Source organism: Candoia aspera, chromosome 9, assembly GCF_035149785.1.
Source record: "Candoia aspera isolate rCanAsp1 chromosome 9, rCanAsp1.hap2, whole genome shotgun sequence".
In the NCBI taxonomy this organism is placed as follows: Eukaryota; Metazoa; Chordata; class Lepidosauria; order Squamata; family Boidae; genus Candoia; species Candoia aspera.
In genome coordinates this window covers 20,704,109-20,728,700 of record NC_086161.1, presented here as the reverse complement: position 1 = coordinate 20,728,700, position 24,592 = coordinate 20,704,109, and the positions used below count along the sequence as shown (strand labels likewise).

At 44.9% G+C, this 24,592-nt stretch overlaps 2 protein-coding genes across 3 annotated transcripts in view; one reads left to right on the top strand and one right to left on the bottom strand.

Annotated features, from left to right (window-relative positions):
• The window catches only part of ZMAT4 (zinc finger matrin-type 4), a 140,754-nt gene extending 130,739 nt beyond the window's left edge, over positions 1-10,015 (bottom strand). For both annotated transcript variants that reach the window (XM_063311085.1, XM_063311086.1), the window contains exon 1: positions 9,839-10,015. In XM_063311085.1, the coding sequence (XP_063167155.1) occupies positions 9,839-9,886 (48 nt within the window). In that variant the 5' untranslated portion in view covers positions 9,887-10,015. The remainder of the gene's footprint in view (positions 1-9,838) is intronic.
• LOC134502748 (disintegrin and metalloproteinase domain-containing protein 9-like) overlaps positions 1-24,592 on the top strand; it is a 658,699-nt gene that overhangs the window by 471,998 nt on the left and 162,109 nt on the right. The window lies entirely within an intron of this gene.

The window sequence follows — 24,592 nt, the reverse complement described above, 5'->3', positions numbered from 1 at the left end:
AGCTCTGGACAGCAGCAGTCTACCTTAAAACATCTCCAGGTACCAGAACAGGCAAAAAGCAAAACGGGAACTCAGATAAAATACGTGAGCATATGGCTAGCACCATCGGTGTGTTTGTTCTGCTGTCTTTCTCTTGAGTGAGCAGACTTTTTGGGGGCTGAAAACATTCTCAAAGGATGAGGAAGAATGAGAGTATTGGATGTGTTTACCATACAGGGACCATGCATCCTCTTCAGCAAAGCAATGAGTCCATTTGTATATTATGCAATTTTCTCTGGAAAATCATTGGTGTACCACATGGACGGGTGATGCACTGAACTGCCAAAACAACAACAGCCACCATCTCAGTATGCTTGTAAATGAGCATCGGAGGCAGAAGATGGATTGAAGAAATGGAAATTTTGTCTAAGTACCAAGCAAAAAGAAACATAGGAAGGAGGAGAGGCAGCGGCATTAGGTTATGGGTTGGATGGAAGTAGGCAATTGCAAAGTGTCAGGACTGATGAATGGATGATGGCCCATTTTGGATGATTTGATTTCTCAGCAGCAGCAGTGTGCAAATCCAGGGAAGTCACCCAACCAGAAGGCAGCTTGTAGGTCATGCCCAGAAGTAAGGCAGAACATTTGCCAGGCACTTCTAGTACATCCCCATAGTATGTATGCCAAGAGTTCAGCCATAGCTAAAGGCCAGAACTATTGGTCTTTAGCTATGGCTGAATGATGCCAAGCAGCCCAACCAGCCACAGCCAGTACTGCAGAGCATTGTAGATCAGCAATGCTAGAGGGCACTGATTCTCAGCCCTAATTTATGCTCTTCACATTGTAGAATAAATCATGTTGTGTTGCATCAAATGAGAATCCCTGCTTTACTGAACAATGCTTATGCTTTGTCAATGCTGATTAACGTCTAGATCGGTGTTTCTCAACCTCAGCAACTTTACGACGTGTGGACTTCATCTCCCAGAATTCCCCAGTCAGCTGGGAGATGAAGTCCACACGTCGTAAAGTTGCCGAGGTTGAGAAACACTGATCTACAGGGTTCTACAGAGGTTGAAAAACACTGGTCTAGATCAAGAAGGTGATTCATTTGAGTTACCCATGACCTTTTACGACTGGTAGTTCCGAGCGACTGAATGCCTGCTAAGTTAGCTTTCCCCAGTGTGATGCCTGCCAGATGCTAGAAATTTTAGGAGTTAAGGATACTTCTGGAGCGCACCAAGTTGGGGAAGGACTGAGACTGGAGGGAACGTTTGGGACTGCAGCCCAGTTGGAGAAGGAGGCAAAGATGAGGTTCATATATCATACATAAATTAAGGGTTCCAAAGTTGGGCTAAGCTATGGTGTGTTAACTTGGCCATAGTTGGCAGGGTTCAGACAACATGCTAAGCCTCATCATAATTAACGAACCCAGTCCAAATGTTTGATCTCAGCTATTAAGCAGTAGTTTATGGTTTAGTGTGTGTGAATCCAGCCAATTAAATCATTCAGTTTAGTTACTATCTATTTTATGGGTTCAGACAAAACCCAAACCCCTCCCTCATCAAACTAAGTATCTTGCGCCAATGAGGCTGGTGGGTCTTTAACCAAACTGGTGTTGTCTGAAACCATCAGTTAATCTGCAGTGCTGTTTTCTTGTAAAACACCGATGCAAGATCAAATGAAGAATCTCAGGCTCCATGCAAAATCTCAGCAGAACTTGCCAGACATTCAGTTGAGCTTGGCCACCAGGCCTTGGCTACAGGCTCTCAGACATACAACGCAGCAAAGGCGAGGAATAATCTTGACTATTTACTATGGTGTTTCTCAGTCTCAGGAACTTTAAGATGTGTGGACTTCAACTCCCACTGTGTGGACTTCAACTCCCATTGCTGGCTGGGGAATTCTGGGAGTTGAAGTCACACATCTTAAAGTTCCCGAGGTTGAGAAACACTGATTTATTAGGTGCAGCCATTGAAAACAGTTGATTGCTCTGTCAGAATGAGCATGCAAATTCCCTCTTTTATCCCAGCGTAATTCAGCCCCATTGCTTTTTCTTCCTATTAGGTTCAACAGAGCCTTTGCTGTGCACTTCACGGCCCAGTGGGTTGGTAATATCATTGAGGTCTCTGTCCTTGGAAATCCTGGCTCTTGGCTTCACTTTGACAGAGAGCATGAAAATGTTTCTAGCTACCCAAGCACTTGTTCTAGCTGCTTAACCTTATTTTAATTTTTTTTTAAAAAAAACCATTGTTTGTAAAAGGTTGCCTAGACAGACTTGCAAATGGCTGTTGCCTGACTTTCTGGACCTGTTGATGCCCATGAATCTCTCCTGACTTTTTCTTCACTTTCTAGATCAGGGTTTCTCAAGCTTGGTAACTTTAAGATGTCCCTAGCATGCTGGCTAGGGAATTCTGGGAGTTGAAGTCCAGACATCTTAACATTGATCTAGAACAATGTTTCTCAACCTTAACAATCAGCTACAGGCAGAAATTCTGCTTATTGATTTATTAAACAAATCTATATGTCTGCCCATCTACTCTGGGTGGCCAGCAAGAGACAAAACACAATGCAATTATAAAAACTACGTAAACGAAAAACTGCACTGAGGCCCTGATAAAACTATTGGTAATCCTCTGAACGGGATGAGAGAGGGGATACATCCAGTCCAGGTTCGGTCATCATATTAAGCCAAACTAGTTCATTTGGTATTGCCCTTGCATGGCATACAAACCAGCCACTGTGGCTTGTAAACCATGATTTTATGGCTTAGTCTCAGGCATGAATCCAGGCAGTGGAGTCCCCCTTATTAGACACAACTAAAAAAAATCTAGCTTAGCCCAATGCACAGCCCAGCTCTGATATTAATGACCAATAAATCCTAATATTATTGTCTCTGTTGTGGATATACAATCATTCAGGATGAAAATTGCCCTGCTTGTGTTAGTTGGATGCCTCTAAATGCCAATCACGGGGGAGTGATCTAGTCCTGCTGGCGGGCTCCCCAGAGGCGTTGAAACGAGCTGTGTTGGACAAAGGATGCTAGCTGAATGAATATTTTAGTCTGACCCAGCCGAGCTCCTTGATTATTTTAAAAGTGTCCATTTCATTAAAAGCTTTCTGGATTATCCGCATAGCTCTTCAAGAATCATTGCTGTGCGCGCTCCTCTGAAGCCTGGCCCAAACAAGGCAAGGTGAACTTCAAACCCTGCAAGGTCTTCTTCCATTAGAACCATTCCCACAAGGAATGCCTCTAGAGTTTAGAACTCTGTCAGCTTTCCCCCACCTTCTCCACTGCAACGCATGCCCCATCCCAGGATCTCAGCACTCAGATAAATTCAACCAAGAGATATACTCTAAGGAGATTCAACTTCCCCAGCATGCACCAGAACATTTTGAAGGGTTTGTACCACATGCTTAACTGGTGACTGCATGAACCCATTTTCTGGATTCACACTACATGCTGAATTATGAAATAACCACAAGCTGCACACCCAGAGAGAGAGAGACCAAAGCGTGAGAAGCTTCGACACTACCCACAACGGAGGAATGGCTGGTGAAGATGATGGAACTTGTGAACATGACTAAATTAACTGCTTTGATTAGAGAAAAAACAACATCTACCTTTATGGCTGACTGGAAACCCCTTATACTGTAGACTTTTGGCATGAAATGGAACAAAATGCACTTAGGATTTGTGGTTCTGATGATAAGGAAAAAAACCCTGGATAATAGGAAAAAATGAGCTTTTATTGTAATCATTGAGTAAGAGTTAATTTTGTAATTGTACTTATATTTGCTGCAGAAGAAATCAGAAGCTGCTTCTTTCTATTTCTTTGTGCTCTCTTTTTGCACTTTTCTTCCTTCTCTTTCTTTTGTCTTTCTCTGTTCCTTTTACACATTAGTTTGTGTTAGTCTTTATGTTCTTCGTAAAACTTTTAATAAAATCTATTAAAAAAAGAGAGACACAAAAGTGTTAACACTAAGATTAGCATGATGTGGGAATGCAACAGGAAGGGTTTTGAGCTGCCTACACCTGGGGTACAAACCCATATTAGGAGATTCTAGTCCCCAAGTTGCTCCAAAATACTTTAAATAATTTCTTCCTTCCTTCCTCATTCCAGCCTGCTGATCCTTCCTTCCTTCCTTCCTTCCTTCCTTCCTTCCTTCCTTCCTTCCTTCCTTCCTTCCATCCTTCCAATGAGGTAAAACAAACAAGAAAAATGCAAAAACAAGCATAAGGGAAATGGAAAGGAGTACATAACAGTACATATATAAGTAAGCTTTACACTACAGCAAAGGTTAAAGTGAAAATATGATTATTTAAAACATTTAAAAAGCAAAACAGACCAAAAGAAAAAAGAAAAAAAAAATACAGGAAAAAGCAATCTAGTAGCCCCCCTCTCTTCCCCTCACCCTTCATTTTTTCCCCAACCCCTATTTGCTCCTTAAATATTTTTAAATTATTCTTTGGATTTCTGCAATTATTGATTATTTCTATTTGGATCACTTTAATTATTCTGGGAACAGTGTCTCTTTTTCTTCCAAAGCATTCTAAATGCCTTAGCTTGTCTTGCTGTGTAACCTGTAACACTCCACAATCAAAAGAAAAAGAACAATCTCAGAGAAGCTTTCCATGTGCCTATGCACACGCACACCCAGACACCCCTCCAGGGCTCCTGTGCACAGTTATTAATTAATCAGAACCGTATCTCAGTGGCTGGATTTGCAAAACATGCTAGCTCTGGCTGAAACGGATATGGGCAGTTTGGGATTCAGACAATAATGGGAACCCAACCACTGTCTTTGCCTCTGGTGTGAACTGGGTAATCACATTAAACCATCATACTGTGTATTTGTTTAGGCATCACCATCTTCAGTGATGTCTTGACTATTGCAACTCACTCTACACGGGCCTGCCCTTGAAGACCACCCAGAAGCTTCAACTGGCCCAGAATGTGGCAGCACAAGCAATGATGGGCATGCCTCAGTATGCCCATGTAAAACCTCTGCTTCGCAGGCTGCACTGGTTGCCAGTTTGCTTCTGGGTGCAATTCAAGGTGCTGGTTGTTACCTATAAAACCCTACATGGCACAAGGCCTGATTATTGAGGGATTATTTATTATTTCTGTCTCCCATAGCATTTGCTTGGCCAATTTGATCCTGCAGGTTGGCACACTCTGGGTGCCTTTGATTAAACAATATCATCTATCAGGATCCCAGAAGCAGCCTTCTCTATAGGAGTGCCTGCCCTCTGGACCAAGGTTCCCCCAAGATCCAGATGCCCCCCACTCTTCTGAACACTGTTCAGAAGAACAGTGAAGAGCTGGCTTTTCCCCCAGGCCTTTGGCCAGGGAGAGTAAAACCCCTCACTTCATCATCCTTGCCATCTTTTATCTTTATTTTTTATTTTTTATTGATTTTATAGTAATTGCTTTGTTTGATTGTTGTGAGCCACCCATTGGTCAAGAGTCAGGCGGCATACAAGTTTAATACATGATGGTGATGATGATGATCAATGTGTTTTCCTAATCTTGATTCAAGCTTGAGCATGTTGCCTAACTCCAGCCAACAGAAGTAATAATTGCTTGAGACCAATAACTGTTTAATAGGATCCTTCAACAGCAAGTTCAAAACACAGTAGCGATTTAAAAATAAACAAGCAATTCATCTGTCCTGCTGTAGATTGTTTTAGTTAAGTCGCATACTATAGTTGTTGAGTTTGGTTTGCTTTGTTGATCCTTAGCTAAAGGAACAAGCTCATTTCTGCCAACATTGTAAGGTAAGGTGCTAATACAGCTCCCAGCGTAGTCCCCCCACTTCAAGCAGGCATAAATGCGGAAGAACAGCCCGTGCGATTTCTACTAACCGCTTTCCCTAAATCCCATGGAAGTGTGGTTTCTTGCCTGCTGAAACTGTTTTAGAATAACTAAAATAAAATTTAAACCCACCCCGGAAGCCTTCCATCCTTCAGAAAGGCAGCCCAGGAAAAAAAAAAAAAACTGGATCCCGTGATTCATAAATAGAAGGCGTGGAGTCTAAAGGCAGCATCAGCTGTTTTCTCCCAGCTGTCACACCAGGAGCAAAAGTGGAGCGGATTACACCCAAAGACCTTGCTCTTCAGTCCCTTTGCTTGAGTTGCAAAGGTTTGAGTTGCTGACCAGGGCCTTAACCTCAGAGCTGTCCAACTGCTCACCCACAGCATGTTCAAACTTATACTGTGCCAACTTTCTGAGTGGCACAGAGCAGGTGCCTCTGTGGCAAGCCACAGTTCTGGCTGCATTTTACTCTTTACCGAGACAGATGCACACTTAGCTGCCCCTTCCCTACTCCACAGGAAAGAGAGAGGCAGCGATGATTGTTTACCGGGAGAAAAAAACCCCAATTCTCCATTCTTTAGTTGCTCTTTCCTCTCTCCCCACCCTTCTCTTTCTACAGCAGAAGATTCTTGTCTGCAACTCTCTTTCAGACCAGCTCTCCTAATATTCTCTATCAAGCTATACACCTTTGCCAGTTGGCAGCAAAGCATCTTCAGAAAATAGCCACATGTTTCTGGCAAGCAACGAAAGGCTCTTCAGGAGGAATTTGTCTCCTGCTTGAGAAGCCTGCTATGCTGTTATGCTGGGCGACAATGCTCGGCTCCTGACCATCTAAATGAAAAGCAAAATGGTTTTGTTTTGATTCTTAATTCCATCAGTATTCACCAAAAAAAAAAGGTGAGAAAATAACAAAGGGGCCTTTTTAAAGAAAACAAGAACTCAGCTGGACACAAATGCGGGTTGCGTATTAAAGATGGCTGGTATGATACACGCATTGTGGGGAGTCTACGGCTCCCGCCATCTCTATTTAATAGGTTTGGCAGATTTCTGTAAGACTAAAAAAACAAAAAGCCTGCCTGAGCAGGGATGACAGATGGATAATAGGAAACCTGCATGTTCCTGCCAACAATGCCTCTATCCTTATCACCCTCAGCTTTCACAAAAATGATTTATTTGCTGGAGATGTTCACACAACACACTTCCCTTCATGGATTAACCCATTTTCTGAGCAAACCGAATACTTCCAACTGCCTGCTGGGACAACAGGTTGGGTTTGTGTAACACGCTGAGCCCCAACGGGCAAGACCCCGCTTGAGTTTCATGCGTTGTAGGAATGCTACCACTAGGTCCTTTCTTGGCCTGCGTAAACATATTGTGTGAACACAGTTGCTGCTTACCATCTGAAAAATAAGTTTGAAATCCCGGATCCCACTGAATGATGCTTTTTGAGGATCCTACCGAGGAAACATGGGGTGCTGTTTCCTTGCTGGCATCAGCAAGTCAGTCCTGAAATGTGTCTGAGAGAGAAAGTACACTTGAACCTCGGTGGGGTTGCTGCTCTGCAGGAAAGAACTTACCTATCTTGCCATCTCCAGACCAAAAGATGGGACAACTGTTACTATAGAAAGGCCTCTCCTGAGACAGATGCCACCAAGTGTCATTAGTTCAGTGTTTCTCAACCTCGGCCACTTTAAGATGCGTGGACTTCAACTCCCAGAATTCCCCAGACAGCATGCTGGCTGGGGAATTCTGGGAGTTGAAGTCCACGCATCTTAAAGTGGCCGAGGTTGAGAAACACTGCATTAGATGCTCCCATTAGATGGGAGATGAAGTCCATGCATCTTAAAGTGGCCGAGGTTGAGAAGCACTGCATTAGCTGCTTCAGCAGCAAAGAGGCTGGACAAGGCGTAGGGAGACACAGCTTCAATTCTCCTCTCAGCCCTAGAGCCAGGCAGTGTAGTGGTGCTGTGTACTGCTTGTCAATTTTGCATTAGTGTTTTTCTTTGCTTTTTACGAAAGAGACTTGAAGATTGATGTCAGCTTCGCCAGATAAACCAGATAGGAATCACGACCAGATGAACTATTTCTACTTTATTGTAAAGCTACATTGACAGAATCTTGAAGTCTGAAAGTACAAATCTCTCCCCTGTCTCATTTACAACCCGAGAAATTAGGGAGGGTCTCTTCTGAGCCTCTTGCCCCACCCATTATCCAGCTGAGGGCTACGTCCTCTCTTATCTGACCGTTCCCTTGGCAAGATCTCTTTGCCAGTCTCCCAGTGTCTTTCCCACATGCCATTACAAGTGGTGAAGGTGCTGGGGAAAGTGGGGGAGGCAGGTTACATGCACAGCCCTGAGCTCCTGAAGAAAAGGCAGATATAAATCTAAAAAATAAGAGAGCCTGCATGTTATAATGGTTATGAAGCTTGGCTAGGCATGAGGACACGCTGGTGCTAGTCTCACCACACCTGTGCAATGTCCCTGGGGGTTTGGCCCCCCTCCTTCTCTCTCAGCCCAACAGGGTTGTTGCTCTAGAAATGAAGTAAAGGGAGATCCCCATGTGAGCCTCTGAGCATCTCAGAGAAGGGGGAATATCTCTCTAACAAATGATAAAACAAATATAATACTAGACTCGAACGACCATCCCAGGAGATTCTGGATGAAGTAGCCTGCTGCATTTAATACAATATATGGGCTTGTGGATTTGGCTCAAGATTCAAATGCTTATTTTTACACTCCAGGTGTGCAGGCACCTCTGAGTCTTTGTTTTTAATCCATTCTCAGCTGGTTGACACTTCCTTCAGCTGAGGCATCAGCTATGATCAGATCGCAGCTGGCATCAGCAGAATTGCCAACTGCTTCCTTCCCTCTTTTCGTATCTGCAGAGGTTATGCTGGCAATTTTTTTTCCCCCAGGCATGGAGAAAAGTGTGAAGTAAAAAAAAAATCACCTGTTGCATTCCTGCCTACCAGGTTATTGCTCCAGACACTTGCATGCACCCCCAGGGCCAAAGTGGGGGAAACCTACTATGAAGGGTGTTTTGAGTTACGTGGATGCAACTGCGCCAGCCCTCCAGCAGAAGCGCTGGGAGCTTTGGGGTGCAGTTAGACTGGTCCCCTTCAGGGCTGTTTGGAGCAGGAACACCGAGCTCACAGTGCAGCGGGCCCAGGAGAGGAAGGCTCATGGAACATCCTTCGCACATAAAACGTGCTTGAGCATCAAGAAGGGTAGCACTGAGACCTCTTAAAAACCGGACCCAGGAGGGGTTGCATGCAACAGAAGGGCAGTGTCTATAGAGGTCCCCAAACAAACACAGACACCAGTGTGAGAGCTGCATTGCCAAAATTCCTTTGCTATCCAGCATCTCCCTCTCTTGCACTGTCCTCAGAGGCTCCAGGTGTTCCTCCAAATTCCCAAGCTTCCCAGCCTAAATCACAAACCTGCAGCCCCTGTTGTTTTATTATCTGTCCACCTGCACCTACAAGTTCCTAAACAAACTTCAGCTGGGCTGCCTTGCAGGGGGTGGGGTGGGGTGGGGTGGGGGGAATTGGCTAGCCACCGATTAGAGGCATTTACTCAGGAGTAAGCCCCACGCACCAATCACTGGGCTAGCCTTCTACAGGAGCAGACCATCCCCCCCAAAGCATTGCAGGATTAGAAATACGCCAGGTCAACAGCGACTCCCCCCACACCCCCAAAACGCCAACCAGGATTTATCGACCTGGGGAAAGATTTGAACCCAGCTCTTCCCCGTTTTAAGGCCTTATCGCCACGAACAGAGGCAGCGAGTGTTTCCCGGGGTCTTACGCAATCCTTCTCCCCGCACTGCCCTACAGTGCCCTGTCCCTAAAGTTGGGGGGCACATTGGTACCATCACCCCCGCCCAGTAGCCAAGAGCTAACCGCGCATTTCGACCTCCTCTTTTCTTTCCACGCGATGACAGCCAAATCCAGGTTTAGGAAGGAAGGTCGGACAGACGGGCGGCACGCATCCCCCCACTCCCCACCCCAAACCACCCCCAGCATCATAAAACTTTTTCCCTACCTGCAGAAGCAAGACTGAGCCGAGCGCGTCCTCGGCGCCAAAGGGCATCCCCTTCCGGGCAGGACGACGGTCCACCGCGACCGGCGGCGGCCCAGAGCCGGGGGTCCCGCGACGCTCCCCAGCTGCGGGGGCCGCGACTCCGCTCGCCTCGCCCGCCGCAGTGAGAGCGCTCAACCGCCGGACCACCTGGCTCGCCCCGCAGCGAGCGATTCCCGTATTTGCTGGCTCTCGGGCCCCGCCTTCGGCGGCTGCGATTGGTCGCCCGGCCAGCCGGCCGGCCGCTCGGCGCGGCAGCCGCTTTGGCCGCATCGCGGAGGGAGGAGAGCGTTCTCACGACGGGACCCGGGGAGGCGGCTCGGGTCCTGAGCTGGGCGCCCGGGGGTCAAGGCGGAGCCTGGCCTGGCCTGGCGCCCGCGGGCGACGTCTGGGCCTCCCACCAGGGCTGGGCGGTGGTACCCAGCGGGGCTCTGCCACCTGTAGGCTGGATGGAGCGGCGCTTGCAGGCATCGCTCGGTGCGGGAAGGGGCTGGCGGGGGCCGGCTCGTGGGGAAGGGCAGAGACGGGGAGTGGGGATCGCTGGCTCTGAAGCCGCATTCCTAGCGGAAAAAGTTAGCCCGCCGCCCTCTGGTGTCAAGCATGCCAGCCCCCCCACCCCCCGGCTGTCGTTCCCCGAGGCGCTGTGGCCGCATGAAGTGAGCCCCTCGCTTCCCAGCGCCACTGGAAGCAGAAAGAGGCCACGCGGCTGGAGGTGCGCCATGTGCGAGGCTAAACCGTGGCTGGCTAAGGTGTGGCTCGGAATGGGATGCACACACCATCGGGATTCCCTGCAATAAAGACTGGGAATCTGTCTGTTAGCCCAACTAAGCAATTGGCACAAAAGCCAACCTAGAATGAATTCACAGGGTAAACAGCATAAAGAATTGATCTTTTTGTTGTTGTTTTTTGGGGGTTGGGGGTTGCAGCCAGTCAGGTCTCAGTGCCAAGATCGTGGCAGGCAGGAAAGGATTTGAATATTTCCACGTTCATTTCCCCGAGGGATCCCTCCATCTAGCTCCCGGACTGATGGTGTTCTGTAAGGCAACAAAAACTTGGCTGCTCTCCCAGGCCTTGGGACGGGGTGGTGGGTGAGCACCCCTGTAACATTCTGCTTTGACTTGGTTCTGTTTTATATAGTCTTTCTGGATGCAAAACATCTTTTTTCATTGTTCTGCCTTTTTTATTATGTAAAGAGCCCACAGTCGTCTTTACATCGGGCATCCTTTAAATTTATATTGAAATAAATAAATGGCGGACGCTCTGTTAGAAAACCACTCTAATGGAAAAATCGACCAAAACAAGACATCAATATTACGATAATGCAGATGATGATTTTTATCCAATCTGGCTTAAACATGCTGATTATGTACCACAGGAGCATCATCATTGTTTACTACCCAGCTCCAGGTCCCTAGAAAATTTAATGAGGAGGTGAATATTTGATTTTTATATGTACTTTACTGCATTGTAAATAACAATTTAAAAAAGGGGGGGGGGAATGCCAGGCTTGTTTGGGGTGGCTTGGTATGAAAAGGCCTGTGGGGGAATGATGAATCTTGGGACACCTTAAAGACTTTCACGGTCCGTTGGCTTTTGTAAGACACAGTCCACTTCATCAGAGGCATGAGATATAGTCCCCCTGAGAAAGGATTACTAAGAGTACGGTCATTTCACTGACTTTCCTCTGCAGTGCAGCAATTCCCCAACGGTTCTGGGGAAGAGATCCTGAGCCCTGAGATTAGTTGCATGGATTTATTCCACTCTCCTCTACAGTGTGGTTAGTTCCATTGGAATGGGTCACCCCTTCGGATCCTTTGCAATACTTGATGCCCACCATCAGTAGAAGGGAGTATCTAGTACATAGCTCAGGACTGAACTGTGGGGTCATTGATGCTCTCTGAGCTTGGTTTTTGGCTTGCAGACGTTTCATTCCCCAACTAGGCAACATCTTCAGTGCTCAGCCAAGCTCAGAGAGCACCAGGGACTCCACAGCCTACCATCTTTCTGGCTACATTGTGGGAGAACCGAACAGCTATCCCAGAATATCTTGACTAGCTGTGCAGTTGGTAGCAAGTCTTAGGGCACATAGAAGGGTGCTACATGGAAGGGAACAAGATTACTGGCTGGCTGGAATGCCAACTCTGTAAATGTTGTATGACCTCTGCCTATAAATTCTGGGTAGGTACCAACTCAGCTTAGGATGCAAATTAGGTTAACAAAACAAATCCCATCAAAATCCAGGGAGATAAAGTTAGTTACCTTCACTCACACGGCTATCATTGGGAACGAAAGTCTCAAGTTGGTATGGAGGAACTACCTCCAGTGAATTCTTTGTTTTAATCACCAATTAATTAATTTACTCTAGCTTTCTCCAGTCTGATGCCCTCCACCTGTTTCCTTTTTCAGACAGACTAATGTTGGCCTAATCAGAGGCTGACTGCCAGTCTGAGGTCTGGATGATAGAGGAAACCATGGCTGGATGAGATGATCAAGAAATGAATCACATGCACAACTTGGGCTTAAGGCACATTGCCTGAACCACAATGTAACCTATTCTCATTGTCTGCACAGTGCAGTAAGGTCTAATCACACCATAACTTAGCACACCACCATATCCTCTTAGCCTTATGCAAGGCCACGAAGACCCACATCTTCCCCCAAGTGTTGGGCTAGGATGGGAGTGAGCCCAGCTAATGCAAAATACACAATGTCATGGCACCATGGTGGGAGGTGGGATGTTTTTCTTTGCGTTGAGTGGGACAGTTGTTTTATTTCTATGTTCTTGCTGGTGGCGGCGGTTGTGAGCCACATATAAGATGGAGATGGGTGGCCAAATAAGCCTCTTAAATAAATTTAACGAATAGACAACACAACCAGTTTATTCGGGTAATAGGACCAGATCTGGGCTGCAAAAATCCAGATGGCAGCAAAGGGTTGGGGAGAATTTAAGGGAATTTAACATTCTCTTTGTTACCTTGTAATGGCCATCTGAATATTTGCAGACTAGTTGCATGGATATTTTAATCTTGTTTTATCGTAAGCCGCCCAGAGTCCCCCTGTTGGGGAGAGATGGGCGGTGAATAAATTTATAAATAAATAAATGTACGGTTATACATACCCATCATGCTATTCCCTTTTGAAGCAAGCAACGTTACACAGTCAGACAAGGAGAAAGGAAGGAAATAGAAATAAAGAAAGGGCTTGAAATAAGAGACGGAGCTAAAATTTGTTCACCCCATTCATACCATTCATTACACTCTCTCTCTCTTTCTATTACTGCAAATCACTGCTTTTAGTGCTTAAACTTCTCACCTGTTTCTTCTGGAGGTGTTCATCAATGCAACCACAACTTTCTCCCATGTTCTCCTTCCTTTCCACCCACATCATCCATATATTTGTTTGGTGATTCAGTTCTCATTCTCTGTATGATCAAAACATCTTGCCATACAGGTAGTCCTCGCTGAACAACCATTTGTTTAGTGACAGTTTGGACTTACGACAGTGCTGAAAAACTAACAACCGGTCCTCACACTTAACAACTGTCACAGCATATTCACTGTGACTGTCACAGCATATGCACGGGACACTGATGGTCACGTGATCACGATTTGGGCATTTGGCCATCAGTTTGCATTTATGACCGTCACAGTGTTCTGTGGTCACATGATCACCATTTTTGACCTTCCCAGCTGGCTTCTGGCAAGCAAAATTAATGGGGAACCGTGTGATTCGCTTAATGACCACATGGTTTTTAACCCACGGTGACTCACTTAATGACCATGGTAAAAAACGTTGTAAAATCGGGTGAGATTCACTTAATGGCTGCTTCACGTAGCAACTGAAATTCCAGTCCCAATTGTGGCAAGCAAGGACTATCTGTACGTCTTTCATACTGATCACTCAGTTTTGTATTCAACTGACATTCATTCAGGACTCATTCATCTTGAACCTCATCTCTTCTTGTTTTATGAACCACACACTTGGCTTCTTAAGTACCCAATCCTACAGTATTCAATTTAGTTACGTTTCCCTGACATACGGCTCACTTTCATATAACAAAGTGAGCAGAAGCACATTGTTAAACACAACTATTCTCATTTCCCCCCCACAAAAAAGCATTCATTCCTAACAACAAACCACAAACCATTACTTTTTTTTGCAAGGATTTCTTTGTCCATTTCCCCACTTTTAGTAAACATTTTATCGAGGTACAGAAGTTCACTACTTGTCTTGAGGGGGGTTGCAATTAATGTGTAACTTGCAATTGTTCTGTCAAACAGAGCTACCTTGGACTTTGATCCATTAATTTTCAGATCCATAGCGCTCATTGCATCAGACAATGGGTCTAACATTCACTGGAAATCATTTGGATTCTCAGCCAGCAGCACGGCGTCATCTGCATACCAAAATTCATGTGCATTCAAGGCCACAACTCCAGCATCACCACAAGCATTTTTATACATTTATCTTTAACATTTAAAGCAAGGGAGGGGATATCACGCAGTATTCTCTCACCTCTGCTTGATGTTGAATCATTCCATAAGTATTCTATTTATTCTCCTGCAGGCGTTCCTCCTTTACATTTAGCAACTAACTTTTAATTACATATTCAGGCAAAACACTGCAGAATTCAAACCTGTTCACTTTATCATATGCTTTCTTTAAATCAACAAATGTACATTAATTTTTCCTTATCACGCTGATACCTTTCTCAATGACCAGCAGAAGAGCAAAAATTTGGCCTGCTCATCCGTTAACTGGCATAAAGATATGCCACACTATCATCTCTTGAACCTTTTTGATCAGAATCCTGCCAAACACCTTCCCAGGCACTCTTTAAAAACTAATCCCTGCAGATTTGCAATCAATTTTCTTACTTTTTCCTTAGTACAGGGAAGAATAATTTTCCAATTGTCAGGCACAGATGCAACCTTCACACGCACACATTAAACCAGTCAGGCAGCCACAGCATAAGTAAATCACAACCATATTTTATTCCTTCCTGCAGCCACATCATGTATGCCTGTATTCTTAACAAGTTTGCCTTTAATTAAGCAGAATAGGAAAATAAAAAAAGCAAAATGTACTATAAAAGAAAGTGTGTGTGTGTGTGTGTGTGTGTGTATACAGGCAGTCCTTGACTTACAACCGTTGGTTTAACGATGGTCCGAAATTACGACAGCCTCGGAATGGGTGCTTTACAGCCTGTAAAGTACTTCCAAGCATCACAAAATGTTGCACCACATGATCGCATTCCAGGTGCTTGGCAACTGGCTCATACTTATGACTGGTTGCAGCATCCCACAGTCACATGATCACATTTTGCAACTTTTTTGCCATTTTCTGGCAAAAATAACACCCATTGGGGAAGCTGGATTCACTCAACAACTGTGGTGATTCACTAAACGATCTGTGATTCGCTTAACAACCATGGTGATTTGCTTAACCACCATCATAAAAGTGGTCCTAAAATCAGGTCCGGTCACGTGGTGATTTGACTTATGACCGCAACAACTTATGATGGAAATTCTGGTCCCAATTGTGGTTGTAAGTCGAGGACTACCTATATAGCACCTATCTATACAGTATATGGCACCTAAAGATGAGCTGTTGAGAGAATGGCTGAGGCAGCAGCAGACATGGAAGGAAGATCAAGCAGAGGAAATGCCATGGCAAGACAAGACCCTGCAGGGGATGTACCATCGACAGCTGAGGTGGCTGACACTGGGAAATCCTACTGGAAAGGGCTGGGCTAAAAGACAGCACTGAGGCACTGATCACAGCAGCACAAGAACAGGCACTAAGCACCCGATCTATAGAAGCAGTGGTCTACCACACTAGACAGGACCCGAGGGGCAGACAGTGCAGGGAGGCCTCAGAGACAGTCGGACACATGGTGGCAGGGTGTAAGATGCAGTCAGGAACAGCATATGCTGAACAGCACAACCAAGTAGCTGGCATTGTGTACAGGAGCATCTGCACAGTGTATGGGCTAGACTCTCCCAAGTCCAGATGGGAGATTCCACAGAAGGCCATGGAGAATGACAGGGCTAAGATCCTGTGGGACTTCCAGATCCAGACAGGCAGGCAGGTACTGGCCAGTCAACTGGACATCGTGGTAATACAAGGACCAGAAGACAGTGGTGGTGATAAATGTAGCAGTGCCAAATGACAACAATGTCAGGAAGAAGGAGCATGAGAAGCTGGAGAAGTACCAGGGCCTGAAGGAGGAACTGGAGAGGACGTGGAAGGTGAAGGCCAAAGGGGTCCCAGTGGTGGTAGGCGCACTTGGGGCTGTGACTCCCAAGCCGGGAGAGTGGCTCCAACAGATCCCAGGAACAACATCAGAGCTCTCTGTCCAGAAGAGTGCAGTGCTAGGAACAGCTGAGATCCCGCGCAGAACCCTCAAACTCCCAGGCCTCTGGTAGAGGACCCGAGGTCGAGGAAGACACACACCACCATATCATAGGGGTGAGAAAGGAATTTTAATATATAGTGTCATATATGTATGTATGCATGATTTCAATAAAGTATAACCACATTTCATTGTAACTGTCCATACTTAATCTACAACTTGTTCATAAATTACAAATAATTATCAGTCCACTGAATAATTGAGGCTCTATGTTTACCAGCTGTCAGTTTCCAAGGCATGCAGTTCCAAAGAATACAGACACTACAGGGGAAGTAAAAAGTATTAAACCCTGTCTCAAACTCCACTCTTCACAGATCACCGTGATTCCTTTACAAATGACTAAAATACTTCTTCCAGCATTCCCTCATTTAGTTCCATTCCACTTAATTTCATCACTTTGCCAGGACAAAACTTCTCCATCAACATTGCTCTGCATTTCATCTCCTCTTTGAATCTTCACCATTCCTTGATCTTTTTAGCTGTGTTCTTTCCAACCACCTTTTCCTGAGGTTGAGAAACACCGCTCTAGCATCACCATGAGATTTTGTGATGCATTAATCCATAAATACATTACACAACTAAGAAGACATCATACTTCCTTGCCAAACTCCCTCTTCAGCACTGAGCTATTTCTTAAGTGCTCCATTTATTCTCACCCAAACACACAGCCTTTTCCAAACTCAGTCTTAAACTGCTCGATAGGACATTTGCCAACTGTCCTATCGAGCCATGATGTTGCCAGATCCATTACCATTTTGCCTCCTTAGCTGTTGAATTAAAGAGAGGTTAAGCTTTTGAAATTGAAACAAGCAGCTTAAAAAGCTGCCTGGAGCCTTGGATCCTTAAACACCACGAATGAAGATAGATGGATGGTCGGATGGATGATATTAACGGAAAGGGTTATAAGGAAACTGTCCTGATTTTATTGACTTTAGGAAGTTATTTAACTTCCAAATTTGATGGATGTTTCTGCCTTGGGGGCCTCACCTAATCAAGGAGTGTTAAAAAAGAACTTGCACAGTACTACAACCTTTAATCCCCTATCAGTTATTTCCTAAGTGTTGCTTAAATAGAAGATCAAAGGGGTGGGGGTGGGGAGGATGCTACCACTTACACTACAGAATTAAAAGTGGGTGGGAAGAACCCTATTTAAATAGAGGTAGACATCAGTTCATCCTTATATATTTTGGGACACACACAGGCAACCCAAGTGATAGAAGTATTCATGATCGTCTTTATTACTTGCCAAAGCAAGTCAGGATTGTGTTCATAAAATATTATAAGCTTTAGGAAACATACACTGAAAGATTTCAGTTGGCAGCTAGTTTAAACAAAAAAACGGTCATGCTTTGAATTGAGCAAGAGGGGGAAAATGGCTGGTGAACTTGGCTTTTTTCTCTTATAGACACCAAAGCACCCGGGGAATCTGCAAGGAGGGGGTCAGAAGATGGCAGCCACAAATTAATTGCATGAATACCATGCTTTTTTATGTGTGTGGCAATGTACATAAAAACAGGGCAGGGTGCACACGCATAAAAAGGGGGTGGGACTTCAACCACACATGCAAACTAACCTAAGTCCAATTGTACTTACAGTAGTTTTTTGGAGGTCATCCAAGGTCACTTGGTCTATGAATACTGTACAAACCAGCGGAGGGCATGCTACATTTTGGGGAGGCCAGGGACCAAATTGAGAGTGCCACGATGCAAAGAAGGTGTGCATTTTGCCCCTTAGTTTTGGGGAAGGTATTTTTTAAGCCACATCAGGCCCACAGTGAAGCTTGCAGATCAGATTTCATCAGTGTTCTCACAGTGTTGAGAAACTGTGCCACCAGTTTCAGCAATCAAGATCGAAGGAAGTTCCAGCAACCACAGAAAATTGGCCTGGGGGCAGAAAAGTCAAGATGGTGGTCATAGCTTCATGATGGAACACAGGTAAAAAAGGGCAGGTTGCGATCACATGGTTGCAGATGACTTCTTAACTATTTTTACCTCCCCCCCACCAATGGATGCCCCACCTGAACATTAAGGCAAATCTTTTCCCCAGGTAAAAAGTTCTACATTTCTCACACTAATCTGCTTGATTAAAATACCAGGTTGAATTTGGCAAAAATTAATTGCAATCAAGCACAAAGTGACTCACCTCAGGGACTAGAACAATATAGCTTGTGTGGGAGGTTAGCCTAACAGATGTCAAGTTGCAAACATCTTGGTTGAGCAGCAGCTTGAACCCAGACCCATCGCTCTTCATTCCACCCAGAAGCCACTATCTCACAACAGCCACCCAACATATTCATTCATGCTTTATATACCAGGGTTGACTGAACTAAACTATGGCTGGATTCACCCAAAACACTGTTGCTATTGCACAACCTACAGAGCTGCACACCAGTCAGCCATGCTTGAGCATCATACGTGCAACCCCACCATCGATCTCAGCATTCCAGCCATGGTCAATCTTTGTGTTCTCAGAACTGCCAAAGGGGCCAGACAAGTAAATGATTGAGCTTCCGTGTCCACAGAGCTTCCTATCTCCAGCTGCCTAAGACTGCTCAATATTTCAGATATTCTGTATGTTAATCTTTCTTATCACGCTTTTCCAAAGTGGGAGGGCAAGTGGAACAAAACACCTGATCCTATCCTGTTTGAGTCCTTAGCTGTCCTATTGATTCATCTCTGTTTTATACTTAATTGTGGCATCAATGTGAACTGAGGGAAGTAAACTAATTTGGACATTCATCCATCACCCCTCCAGGGGACTTTCGGTCAAATATTTTTTAGCTTCCAATTAGAGAAAGAATTATCTTCTGGTGAGTAATTAAGCTATTTACCTGAGGAATAGCATGGTATGTTATGAACTGAATTTAGGATGATGCAGGAAAAGATGACTCAGGAATGTTGGGAGTGAGCATCTTGAATGATGAGCGTCTAAGACAGGTGAATTATCCAGGGTTAGACCAAAGGGCAGAAAGATACATTAGATGCCCTCACCCATAATGGCTGGGGGAAAAGGCAGGCAGGCTTAGGTTCAGAGGTAAAGACTGAATGTGCATGCATGTGTACAAAAGGGGTGGCCCTTGGATATGGCACTGCACCCATCACCTTGCAGTTCTTAACTGCAACATCTCCAATTTAGACTTTTCTACTCTGTCTATGCACAAGCAGAGAACAAGTTAGGATGGGAGGGCTTTTTCAGCAATTTCTGAAATTGCTGAGGATGAGAGAGAGAGAGAAGCAGAGGGGACCACCAATCTCTTCAAACAATCTGGCTTGCCAGCTAACAGGCATCCTTAATGCTTGTCTGGGCAACCTACTGATCACATACAGTATGGCCTCCTCAAAGCCCATCTGCACTTTCCAGATCCCCTCCTTGTTGTTGAATTCCTGGTTCCACTGTAGTATTGTAATGCTTTAGGGCTGGGGATATTGTAAAGAATAGCAAAGCCTTATTCATTAAGTGGGGGTATAAAAATTGTTTGCCTTTTTATTTTTCCACCTGACCTAACTTTGAACGATAGAATTCAGTTTTACAGACAGTGAAAGTACAATCTTAGGCCAGGAATAAGTTTTTACTTCCCTTACCCTAAAGGAAGATTCCTGAAAGGTACCATCTAGGTGACAATATGCTAGAGGAACCCATTGTTCCTCCTCATTGGTCAAAAATGTCAAAATGGCAGCTGAGACCACAAAATCGAAGCCCTACCACTTTTTTTAACTTGCAAAAGGGGTAAAGTTTTGATCATGCAGGAACAGCTGAAATCTTGACCTTTTGACCCCCTCTGTGGATGACCCTGACTGCCACCAAATCCAGAAAACATATGGCAGAAGCAAGACGATAGAAAATGCAAGCTCTGGTATTTCCCTAAAAGCATGTTAACATCCCCCTTGTAATGGTATGTGGGAATGACCTTGGGAGACAGGAGGAAATGCTGCAGACTAGACAACGGTTGGATAAGAGGCAACTGAGTCCACAGAAGGAATGGGAGAGTGGCAAATATCTCAGAAGGGACCTTCCCTAGTTTCTTGGACTGTACAGGCAAGGGGGGAAAGATGTACTTTCAGGTTTGCAAGATTTAATGTGAAGTTGCCCGAATTTGAAATGATTTTTAAAATAAATCATGATCTCCCAGGGAGCCCCTAGTGACCTCTCATAGAACCCTAGGGTTCCATGGATCCCTGGTTGAGAAACCCTGATCCAGAGGTTAGAATATGTGCTCCAGTTAGCCAGTTCCAACTCTGGGACTCTATGATGGATGGTATAGGGTTAGGACAACATCCACTATTTTTTCTTAAGCCCTAGTACCTTTATCTCCATCTGTGCATACTGCCTAAGAAATCCACTCCCCATCCAGCCTCAAGCCAGAGTCAGCAAAATCTTTGTTGTGATGAAAGAGTCAGGTCAGGGGCAGCCTCATATATAGGACCAGCTGGAATCCTATTGGTGCTTTGGATCACCTGATCATGCCCAGCTTTGTTGATAATTGCCTTATAACTTTCTTGCCATCTGTAAAGACTGGGCTTGCAGAGCCATTATTACAAGCAAGCCAGTTGTCATGGTGAGTGAAGAGCCAGCCTTTAGGGACTCTACTGCATTACCTTCTAAAGCCACTATTTCCAACCTGGAGCCCTCCACACAAACTGGGATATTTCCAATGTTATCTCCTCCCCAAAGCCAAAAAAAAAAAAACCAGCCTGAAATATTGTACTACTAAAAATTGATCTGTTGGCTACCAAACCTCAGGACAATTGTGGTGCGTGTATGGGTTGGGGCAGCATGTCTTCCAACCCCTCCCCACTCACACACACAGTTTGGGTGTTCAGTTGTGTAGAGAAGCAAACACTGTGAAACAGAAGCAGAAATGTGCGCCTATGTGCGGGGAATCGGTGATGTCACCACTGAAATGCTTGTAGTGATGTCCTGCAAGAGAGAATAGTTCCCTGACTCTTGCCTTGGGAGCGAATGAGAGAACAGGCTTGTTGTAAATCATCCACAGAATTGCCCTCTGTTAGGCTGGGCTGCTAATTATAATGCCAGATCCTGAAGAGCCGGTGGATTCAGAAGCGCTGAGTCTCCTTGACTACCACCAGCCCAGCATGACTCTTCACACACTCATTAAAGATGTCTTTGTTGAAAACAAACATTATCTCCTGAATGCACCACATGAGGCAAAAAGCCTGCACACCTCAACTTACATGTTGCAAAATGTGGCATCTGGTGGATTATTTTGTTTCTGTTCCTGGTCACTTTCCTGCATGCTTGTTTGTAAGATCATGGTGTCCCATTTCCACATTAATTTGTGTTTTTAAAAAAAACAATCACATAAAAACATACCTATAAACAAGTGCTGAAGAATGACCTTGAACACGTTTACTCACCAAACACTTTGAACACATTTAGTCACCAAACACTTGGAAAAGCATCTGCTCTCAAGCTTCCCATGTTTAAATCTATTATGTACTCCAACAGACTTCTGCGTGCATTTGGAGCTAAATCCTGCATTAAAAAAAAAAAAGACAAGGAAGTGTGAAGTTGGAAAGATGATTTGGGTCCAATCTGCAGCTTCATCTGGTTGGATCTTATTCCATTTTAGTATATATCACTGGGATCATTAGAAACTTGGGAAGGCAAATGAACTGGCCTCCTCCCCTTCCTGACCATTTTATCCTTCTGTTTATCTACCCAATCAATTTATTATCTGCCTGAATTTCTAAAGCAATTCTCCATGGCAAACAAAGAGAAAAGAATTTAAAACCAGATAAACATATCCAAAAATAACCAATGGAAACCACCCATGTTGAAGAAATAACAGTATAAACAACATACAACAAGCAGGGTCTCCAGGGGTTTCAACAGGGAAGTCAAAAAGTTAAGATGGTGGCCACAGTCACAGCCCTGTCCTTTTTTACATGCAACACTTTGGTTGCATGGCTGTGGTTGGCTTCTTGGACCTCCCTGTGGGCCCTCCTGGGGATCACAAATACCCCTGTTCAGGTACCTATAAAGCCAGGTCTTCACAGCATTTCTGAAGGACAACAGGATCAGGGAGGGCCACAGAGATTCACATAAAAATGGGGCAAGGCTTCAATAGCATGATGGTGGCCACCACATTGACTTTTTTGACCCCCCTTCAGGCATTCCTGAGTCCTTTCATTAAAATGTAGGGTGGCAACCTGTATTGTCACTGTCATAAAAGAGCTCTCCTTGAAAGAATGGCCAGTTACACAAGGCCCACTTACTGTCAGCCTTCCCAGGTAGACCAGACAGGAAACACAACCAGATGAGCTACATCTATTTTATTGTAAGGCTATATTAACAGAATCTTGCAAGCCTGAAAGCACAAAACTCCTGCCATCTCCTTAACCCCGAAGAAATTAGGGAGGGTCCCTTCTGAGCCTCTTGCCCTGCCCACTATCCAGCTGTGGGCTATACTGTCCCTTATCTGACCATTCCCTAGGCAGTGTCTCTGGGCCCAGTCTCCCAAGGTCATTCCCACATACTATTACACTTACCAAGAGGTTGGGAACGGAACTCCCTGACTCCAAGAAAACTAATTTCCTCTAGCTGAACCTTTCTTTTTCCTGGTAGGTAGACATGCTTGCAAAGAAACATTGAACTCTCCTAGCACCTATTTTGATTTTTTAAAAAAAGGACTGGAAAACTGGAAATGAATGCTTTTTCACTTGAGCTTTTGGAGCCCCACCCAAACTCACCCTCATCAGAGAAGCCTTGTCAAGAAGGATCCTACTCCAGGCTGTCTTTGCTCATGAGTACTGTTGTTTTGGGCTCCTTAAATAAGCCCTGCTTAGGCTGGCAGCCAACCAAGTCTGCAACCTGAGGCTGAGCAATTGCTCAACTGATCCTTTGAAATTCAACAAAGGCTCATATGTCCAAGAATGTCTTCAAGAGATTGGGACATCTTGGTCAGGTTATCAAAGGGAACCAGATCTTTCCAAAGGCTCTAGGGAAGCAGAAAGGAATATAGCATCCATTTTCAATTCTTCTGGCTATGTGAATTAGGCAGTTCACACACTCACACACACAATCGTTTATTTTTCCTCCTGTTTTTTCCTCCTTTCTCTACCATTCCAGCTGAACACTAAAGCAGGTGGGAAAGCATCCCTTTCATTCTCTAACTTGGCCCCAAGCAGTGTGCCATCAATGGCTTGCTGTTGCAACTCAGACCTTCTGCCACTCCCAGCAACAGTTACACAAATACACCTTCCTTCCCAGCCCCTGTCAGCAAACAAACAAGAAAAGTGTTTTCATAGAAAAGAAGAAAAGCCCTGGAAACCATTCCTTAGTGGTGAGCAAGCAAGCGCTTGTCAATTTCATGCTGAGATCTTCCCAATGTAACCCTCAAGTTATCTGGAGTCTTGCTGCTGTCCTGGTTGGCTAAGAAAATGAAGACTTGGTGGTGGGATTATCTTGAAGAACATTGATTGGCTGATGAGCAGCCAATGGCAAGCATTTCTTGTCCTCTCTCCTAAGATGCAGGCACCCCTGAATGTCAGGGTCATCTGGTTCTGACTATCTACTGAAGGTGATCAAGTCCAAGTAGGGCACATGACCACACATCTCTGAAAGAAGCAGAGGAAATGCAATGAAGCTTACACATATTGGTTTGGGGGCTACTTAAAGGGGAAAAACTGGGTATTTTGCAGAAGACAACACCGTAGCATTTAAACCATGGGCTGAGGATGAGATAGACACAGCACTTTCTGGGGAAGGGGGTAAAATAAGAGCTGCCTGGTCATTTTGATGCTGCTGGAAATGGCAAGCCAAGATTTGGAGGCAGGGACATGTGAATAAACCACACATTTGTGTTCCCAGGGGGAATAAGTCACCCAGATGGAATGTCCAGGAGCTATAGTGTGGTGGAATGGATAAAAGCTTGACCTTGAATCAGCCATACTAGATATTGAGAGTCAGGCTGTGCACAGCAGGCAGTCAAGAAGTCTAGATGGTGGCTGTGGCTGGCCAGTCAAAGCCTTATCCCCATTCTACATGCAACATATGTAAAGGGATGAGGCTTTGATCTGACAGTGTTCAGACCATTGTGACTTTATGAAACCTCCCCAATGGACTCTCCTGTAGGAGTCCTCCATCAAATGACTTGTGTTCTTGGAGCAGTGACTCTCTTGCCAGACTGATGTGAAGATAAAAATAAAATGAAGAGGACACACATGCTGAGTGTTTGTTTTCTGGAAGAAGAGGTAGGATAAAACGTGATCAATTTTTTCCTGTTCGGAATAGGGAAAACGTTCATCTGTTTCTTGCATTCCCTATGTTTTCATTCATGAGTC